The sequence below is a fragment of the Megalopta genalis genome, chromosome 4 (assembly GCF_051020955.1).
Source record: "Megalopta genalis isolate 19385.01 chromosome 4, iyMegGena1_principal, whole genome shotgun sequence".
NCBI lineage: Eukaryota > Metazoa > Arthropoda > Insecta > Hymenoptera > Halictidae > Megalopta > Megalopta genalis.
Window position 1 is genome coordinate 32584327 of NC_135016.1, and position 9146 is coordinate 32593472.

Genomic DNA, 9146 nt, shown 5'->3' on the forward strand with positions numbered 1-9146 from the left:
AACAAACGAGTTATCTTTAAATCCATGCGAAACGCATGATTTGGTTTGAAATCAATGCGGAGTAGAAGCTTTTCCTACAAATCCATGCGAAACAAACGGTTCAGCTGCAAATACTTGCGATATAAATGACTTAGCTTCAACTGCATGCGAAACAAACGAGTTAGCTTCAAATCCATGCGAAACACATGACATAGCTTGAAATCAATGCGGAGTAGAAGGTTTAGCTTCAAATCCATGCGAAACACCTGATTTAGCTTGAAATCAATGCGGAGTAGAAGGTTAAGCTTCAAATCCATGCGAAACAAACGATATAGCTTCAAATACTAGCGATATAAATGATTTAGCTTCAACTGCATGCGAAACAAGCGAGTTAGCTCCAAATCTATGCGAAACACATGACTTAGCTTGAAATCAATGCAGAGTAGAAGACTGAGTTTCAAATCCATAAGAAACAAATGATTTAGCTTCTAATACTTGCGATATAAATTGTATAGATTCAAATGCGTGCAAAACAAACGAGTTACCTTCACATTCATGCGAAACGCATGATTTAGCTTCAAATTAATGCGGAGTAGAAGGTTTAGCTTCAAAACCATGCGAAACAAATGATTTAGCTTCAAATACTTGCGATATAGATGATTTAGATTCAACTGCATGCGAAACAAACGAGTTAACTTCAAATCCATGCGAAACGCATGATTTGGTTTGAAATCAATGCGGAGTAGAAGGTTTTCCTTCAAATCCATGCGAAACAAACGGTTCAGCTGCAAACACTTACGATATAAATGACTTAGCTTCAACTGCATGCGAAACAAACGAGATACCTTCACATTCATGAAAAACACATGAATTAGTTTCAAATCAATGTGAAGTAGACGGTTTAGCTTCAAATCTATGCGAAACAAATGGTTCTGCATCAAATACTTGTGATATACATGATTTAGCTCCAACTGCATGCGAAACAAACATGTTAGTTTCAAATCCATGCGAAACACATGGTTTAACTTTAAATCAATGCAAAGTAGAAGGCTTATCTTCGAATCCATGCGAAACACATGATTTAGCTTTAAATCAATGCGAAGTAGAAGGTTTAGCTTCAAATAAATGCGATACAAATGATTTAGCTTCAAATATTTGCGATATACATGATTTAGCTTCAACTGGAAGCGAAACAAGCGAGTTAGCTTCTAATCCATGCGAAACACATGATTTAGCTTCAAACCAATGTGGAGTAGAAGGTTTTGCTTCAAATGCATGCGAAACACATGATTTAGTTTCAAATCAAAGCAGAGTAGATGGTTTATCGTCAAATCCATGCGAAAGAAATGATATAGCTTCAAATCAATGCGGAGATGAATGTTTATCTTCATATCCATGCGAAACAAATGATTTAGCTTCAGATGAATGCGAAGAAGAGGGCTTAGTTTCAAATCCATAAAAAACGAATGATTCAGCTTCAAATACATGCTATATAAATGATTTAGCTTCAACTGCAAGTGAAACAGACATGTTAGTTTCACATTCAAGCGAAACACATGATTTAGCTTCAAATCAATGCGAAGTAGAAGGCTTAGCTTCAAATCCATGCGAAACGATTGAGTTAGCTTCAAATACTTGCGAATATAAGTGATATAGCTTCAAATGCAGGCGAAACAAACGAGTTTGCTTGAAATGCATGCGAAACACATGATTTAGCTTCAAATGAATGCGAAGTAGAAGGATTAGCTTCATATCCATGCGAAACATATGGTTTAGCTACAAATACATGTGATATACATGATTTAGCTTTAACTGCATGCGAAACAAACGAGTCAGCTTCAAATCCGTGCGAAACACATGATTTAGCTTCAAATTCATGCGAAACACATGATTTAGCTTTAAATTCATGCGAAACACTTGGTTTAGCTTCAAATTCATTCGAAACAGATGGCTAAGTTTCAAATACTTGTGATATACATGATTTAGCTTTAACTGCAAGTGAAACAAACTGTTAGCTTCAAATTCAAGCGAAACACATGTTTTAGCTTCAAATCAATGCGAAGTAGAAGACTTAGCTTCAAATCCATGCAAAACGATTGATTTAGCTTCAAATACATGTAAAACGATTGATTTAGCTTCAAATAGTTGCGAATAGAAGTGATATAGCTTCAAATGCAGGCGAACCAAACGAGTTAGCTTCAAATCCATGCGAAACACATGATTTAGCTTCAAAACAATACGAAGTAGAAGGCGTAGCTTCAAATCCATGCGAAATAAATGATTTACCTTCAAATACTTGCGAAATAAATGATTTAGCTTCAAATCAATGCGATGTAGTAGGTTCAGCTTGAAATCCTTGCGAAACAAATGATTTAGCTTCAAATAAATGCGGAGTAGAAGGCTTAGTTTCAAATCCATGCGAAACAAATGGTTTAGCTTCAAATACTTGTGAAATACATGATTTAGCTTCAACTGCATGCGAAACAAATGATTTAGATTAATATTCATGCGAAAAAAATGGTTCAGCTTCAAATACTTGTGATATACATGATTTAGCTTCAACTGCATGTGAATCAAACGTGTTAGCTTCAAATCCATGCGAAACACATTAAATAGCTTCAAATCAATGCGCAGTAGAAGGCTCATCTTGAAATACATGAGATACGAATGATTTATTTTCATATGATTGCGATATAAGTTATATAGCTTCAAATGCAGGCGAAACAATCGAGTTAGTTTCAAATCTATGCGAATCACATGATTAAACTTGAAACCAATGCGAAGTAGAAGGCTTAGCTTCAAATACATGAGGATCAAACGATTTATCTTCAGTTAATTGCGCTTTAAGTGATATATCTTCAAGCACAGGCGAAACAATCGAGTTAGCTTCAAATCCATGCGAAACAATCGAGTTAGCTTCAAATCCATGCGAAACAAATGATTTACCTTCAAATGCAGGCGAAACAAACGAGTTAGTTCAAATCCATGCGAAACACGTCATTTAGCTTCAAATCAATGCGAAGTAGAAGGCTTATATTCAAATCCAGGCGAAACAAATGGTTTAGCTTCAAATACTTGTGGCATACATGATTTAGCTTCAACTGCATGCGAAACAAACGAGTTAGCTTCAAATCCATGCGAAACACATGATTTAGCTTCAAATGAATACGAAGTAGAAGGATTAGCTTGAAATCAATGCGAAAGAAATGGTTTAGCTTCAAATACTTGTGACATACATGATTTAGCTTCAACTGCATGCGAAACAAACGAGTAAGCTTCAAATCCATGCGAAACACACTATTTAGATTCTAATCAATGCGAAGTAGAAGGCTTATCTTCAATTCCATGCGACACAAATGGTTTAGCTTCAAATACTTGGGATATGCATGATTTAGCTTCAACTGCATGCCAAACAAACGAGTTAGCTTCAAATCCATGCGAAACACATGATTTAGCTTCAAATGAATGCAAAGTAGAAGGCTTAGTTTCAAATCCATAAGAAACAAATGATTTAGCTTCAAATACTTGCGATATAGATGATTTAGATTCAACTGCATGCGAAACAAACGAGTTAGCTTCAAATCAATGCAAGGTAGAATGTTTAGCTTCAAATCCATGCGAAACACATGATATGGCTCCAAATCAATGCGGAGTAGAAAGTTCAGCTTCAAATCCATGCGATACACATGATTTTACTTCAAATCCATGCGAAACACATGATTTAGCTTAAAATCCATGCGAAACACATGACTCAGCTTCAAATCAATGCGAAGTAGTAGGCTTAGCTTCAAATCCATGCGAAACGATTGAGTTAGCTTCAAATACTTGCGAATATAAGTGATATAGCTTCAAATGCAGGCGAACAAACGAGTTAGCTTCAAATCCAAGCGACATATATGATTTAGCTTCAAATCAATGCGAAGTAGAAGGTTTAGTTTCAAATCGATGCGAAACAAATGATTTAGCTTCACATACTTGTAGCGCCGTGCTTTTACTACGCCTTTTTGACGCGCGGGGATCGAACGTCAACCCTACCGGGGTTGTAAGGCCCGGGCTTCACTTGTTTGAAGACGCGTCGGTTTTGTATGGGTTATCGGTCCGATTGACCGATTTCGAATGATTTAGCGATTAAGTTCCCGAGTCGAATGAGTCTCCGGTTGCGACGAGTGAGTCTCCGAACGATTGAGACTGTTTGACGCACGAGTGAGACTCCGGATCGAGAATATATGTTTTTGAAGGCGACTGTAAGAATAATAATACTGCTTGAAAACTACTGAACCACTCACTCGCCTCGACTGCTCGCGTTTTTTATACCCTTTTCCCCACTTGAGATTCTTGAAGGAACCCCCACCTCCATGCCTGGATGCACTGATTGGTTTTCTCGAAAATTACGATTTCCCAATCAGCGTCCTCCGAACGTTTCGTACCGTCCTGCACGGGCCTTGTCTTGAAGAGGGGTGCGACACGTAATTGCGTGGTTGGGGAGGTTCCCTGGGCCTTGAGATGTCATCCCCTCGACGGTTGGGACTAACTTTCCCAAGACGCGTTCAAAAATCTCAAGTGTTATTGAGGGAGTTTTTTCGGGCCTTTTGGATTTACGACACGTCGCCATCATTAGAAAAGACGGAGACACTGCCCGGATGTTCGGCAGCTGCCAAAAAAGATCTCCGTCTCCTCAGATGACCCACGCTTGTCCGTGCCATAAACCCTTCACGAGAGAGGTCTGCGGGAGGTTCTACGTGACGGAACATGCTCCCCCCGTTGAGCGACAAATCGCTCAATGCCCTATAGTTCGATTAAAGCTATCTTAAATTTACTTAAGAATAGCGACTGTCTCTAGTGGGTGTCCTCGACTGGTAACGGCGCCAACTCTTTCACATTGCGCCTGTAAACACCGGTAGATGTTCGAACGGAAACAGCCCGGATGACATTGTCCTCCCCTGGATGAATCTTCTCGATGCGACCCAGGTGCCACTGGAGCGGTGGAAGATTGTCGTCTTTCAGAACGACGATGGTGCCTTCTCGGATGTCATGGGAGCCCTGGCTCCACCTTTGTCGTACGTTAAGGTGGTTGATGTACTCCTTATGCCACCGAGTCCAAAAGTCTTGCTTAACCTTTTGGATATGCTGCCACCTCGACAGCCGGTTCGTGGGCGTTGAAGTGAGATCGGCTTCCGGCAAGCTCGTCAATGGATTGCCAATTAAGAAGTTTCCAGGTGTTAAGGCTAATGGATCGTGAGGATCTGAGGATAGGGGAGTTAAAGGGCGAGAATTCAAAATCACTTCGACCTCAGTGATGAATGTATTGAATTGCTCGAACGTGAACAATTCATCCCCAACGACTCGCTTGACATGGTGTTTAAATGATTTCACCGCGGCTTCCCATATCCCGCCGAAGTGTGGTGAAAGGGCAGGCATGAAGTGCCATGTAATTCCCTTGCCCGCGAGGAAATTTTCTACCCTGTTGTCCCCTTTCAAGATTTCTTGGAGTTCCCGTAATTCATTGTTAGCTCCCACGAAATTGGAGCCGTTATCGGAATAAATGTTGCGACATATGCCTCGACGCGCGATGAGACGTTTTAATGCCGCGATAAACGCTTCGGTCGTCATATCGCTCGCAACTTCCAGATGAACGGCCTTGGTAGCCAGACATATGAATACGGCAACTTAAATTTTTAATTTGGTGCGATTGCGGAAGCGCCGTTCCTTGATATAAAAGGGTCCGCAATAATCTATACCGCAGTTATAGAAGGGCCGCGTTTCGGTAACTCGGGAGGCGGGTAGATTTCCCATGATGTATTCGGGTGTAGGCGGATTCACCCTGAAACACCTGACGCATTGTCGCACGATTTTGCGAGTCGCATTCCTTCCGTCGATCGGCCAGTACTTCTGTCGCACGGCATATAAGGTTGTTGTAATGCCGGCGTGGTGATTGCTCACATGTTTGTCGTGAATGATCAGATTGGTGATATGGTGACCTTTGGGAAGCAAAATCGGATGTTTTTGGGCATATTGTAGTTTCGAGTTTTGCAACCGGCCTCCCACGCGGAGTATACCCCTTTCATCGATGAAAGGGTGTAGCGGCAAAAGTTTGCTTTTCGCATGTAAATTTGACCCGGTTTTTAGTTTTTGCAGATCTTAGGCGAAAGCCGATGCTTGGACCAATCTGATTATTTGCTCGTTTGCCGATTGGAGCTCTTCGACTGTCAGAGGTCCTTTGTTCTTGCGAGGCTGTCTGAATCGTAAGCAATACGCGGTGATTCTAATTAACCGAGATATATCGGAGTACCTGGTTAAGATTTCATCGGTATGGCTAACGGTAGCGAGACACTTGAGACGTTTCACTTCTGGCACATCTTCCGTGATGTCGAACTTCGATTTTGGCCATGTCGATTCGATGGTGGATAGCCATTCGGGTCCGTGCCGCCAGTTCGAATCGCGAAGAAATTGGGCTGGTGATTGTCCCCTTGACAGTAGATCTGCTGGATTGTCTTGAGATCTCACGTGTCGCCAAGCAGCAATGTCTGTTTTGCCTTGTATGTCGGCCACCCTATTGGCTACGAATGTTTTTAAGGTGCATGGTTCCTTCTGGATCCAGTTCAAGACGATGGTAGAATCGGTCCAGAAGTTAACATGCTCGGTTTCGATGTGCATAGCCTCTCGGACTGTGACGTACAGTGATGCCAGAAGAACTGCACCGCACAGTTCTAAACGGGCGGGGCTTACGGTTTTCAGCGGGGCGACACGTGATTTGGCGCAAAGCAATTTGCTGTCTATTTCTCCGCGGTTGTTGATTGAGCGCACGTATATGCATGCCCCATACGCACGTTCGCTTGCGTCACAAAAGCCATGAAGTTCGAGCCTTTGCGTGGAAGGTTGACCGACGTTTCGATCAAACGAAATGTTGTTTAATTGCCCGATTTCTTCTACGAATGCGATCCACTCCGTGTGAAGACTGGCTGGCAGCGATTCGTCCCAATTTAATTTCAACTGCCATATACGTTGCATGATTAATTTTGCTACGACAGTGACCGGGGCCAAGAGACCTAGCGGGTCGAAAATTCTTGCGATAGTCGACAAGATGGTCCGTTTCGTGATCTTTGTTGGAGCGTGGAAGTCGACGGCGTACGCGATTGAGTCGTTTCGCGCGTCCCACGAGATACCGAGCGTCTTCACCGTGGACTCGTCGAAGAATTTCGGATGGATCTGCTCCTTGTTTAAACCCTCAAGAAGTTCAGGGTCGTTGGAGATCCATTGACGGATGTTGAATCGTCCGCGCTGGAGTAGTTCCATGATTTCGTCGCGTAGATTCTTGGCCTCTTCATAGGTGTTCGCGCCGGTGAGGAGATCGTCGACATACAAGTCCCGCTTTATGGTTGTAGCTGCTCGTGGGAAGTCAGCTTGCTCGTCGTTTGCAAGCTGATGGATGCTTCGTTTAGCCAGAAATGGTGCCGAGCACAGTCCGAATGTGACTGTGTTTAGCTCGTAATCGGCTATTTCGTTGCGCTCGTTTCTCCACAGAACTCGCTGATAACGACGATCCTCTGGCCGTATGAGAACTTGCCGGTACACCTTTTCGATGTCTCCGGTCAAGACGTACGTATGTATTCGAAATCGTACGAGCAGTGCGAAAATGTCATCCTGAATGGTTGGCCCTGTATTCAATGCGTCGTTCAGGGACAGCCCGCTGCTTGACTTCGCCGAACCATCGAAGACTACTCGAACTTTTGTCGTTGAGCTCGAAGTTTTGATGACCGCGTGATGGGGCAGGTAGAAACCATTCGCGTTTTGTGGTTTCGTCTTGCTCATGTGGCCGAGCGTCAAATATTCCTTCATGACCGCGGAATACTCTACGCGCAATGACGGATCACGCTGAAGTTTGCGTTCAAGCGAAAGAAACCGATTAATGGCTTGCGTCCGAGTTTCGCCTATCAATGTTCTCTTCGCGTTGAACGGTAGCGCGACGACGTAACGTCCGGTGTCGTCTCGTTTCACGTGGTCGATGAAGTGGTCTTCGCACTCGCGTTCTTCGACTGTTAAATGTTGCTCACGCGATCCCTCTTCGATGGTCCAGAATTTCGATATGTCGAAGTCGAGATTGCTAACAAATGTTCGGTGCTTCACGCGCGACGAAGCAGACAAAACACTCCCCCCGATGATCCAACCGAATTGAGTTTTTTGCAAAATTAGATCCGGTCCGTTGGATGTTGACAGGTCGATTTGTCCGATGCTTAGGCTGGCTAGCGAAGGGCCGGTGCCTATTAACATGTCCACGGATGCTGGACGATGAAAATTCGGATCTGCCAATTTGAGATTGACCGGGATTCGCAATTTAGATCGGTCGATGTTCGTGTCCGGTATGGGTCCCGAAATGTTGGGGATTACCAAAAACGTGAGGTCTCGTTGAAATCTTGACGTCTTCGATTTGATGGCGGTTGAAACGATTTTGTCGCTTAGAGTGTTCAAGTCGTTCAATGCTTCGATGGTTGCGGAAGCTGCCCTTTGTGGTAAACGTAATTTTTTCGCGAATCTTTCGGTGATGTAATTCGCGTTCGAGCAAGTGTCTATCAAGGTTCGACATTCGAATGGTTTTCGGTCGCAGTCTAACGCGTCGACAACTGCGGTAGCCATTAATTCGTTTGTCGCGATCTTGACGGACGGAGCACTTTTCCGGATCCTGTATTTTCGATTTCTTGTACGGCGCGGCTTCGACAGCGATGCGTTTTGTCATTGTTTTCTATCGTCATCTAGATGAAGCTTCGTGTTATGTTGCTTGTTACATACACGACATTTTCCGGCCGTGCAGTCGTTGGTTTTGTGGCTGGAATTTAAACAATTTAGACACACATTCGCCTTGCGTGCCATCGCGATCCGGTCGACAATCGAAGCATCCAGAAATTTGCTGCACTGAAACACGGGGTGCGATCCGGCGTTGCAGATGTTGCAATTCCGTTTAGTCGCGCGATCCGACGGTGACGAACGCGAATCGTTGGCCGTCTCGACCTTGTAGTTCGTGTTGTTGGTAGCGAAAGTCCGGCGTTTTATTCGCGGAGATGATGAGATCTGACGAGATCGGATTGGATGCGCGTTCGTCCGAGGATCAGATTTTGGGGGCGCGGTGTCATCGTCGTCGCATTGATGCGACGCGTTATGCAAATATTTGAATA

General features: G+C 43.6%; 2 protein-coding genes across 2 annotated transcripts; both read right to left on the reverse strand.

Moving 5' to 3' along the window:
• Positions 1 to 4815: 4815 nt before the first annotated feature.
• On the reverse strand, positions 4816 to 5589 carry LOC143259350 (uncharacterized). The gene has a single exon (XM_076521023.1). The coding sequence runs from the start codon at positions 5587 to 5589 to the stop codon at positions 4816 to 4818; it is 774 nt and encodes a 257-aa protein (XP_076377138.1).
• Positions 5590 to 6117: 528 nt separating this feature from the next.
• Positions 6118 to 8610, reverse strand: LOC143259351 (uncharacterized). The gene has a single exon (XM_076521024.1). The coding sequence runs from the start codon at positions 8608 to 8610 to the stop codon at positions 6118 to 6120; it is 2493 nt and encodes an 830-aa protein (XP_076377139.1).
• Positions 8611 to 9146: the final 536 nt, after the last annotated feature.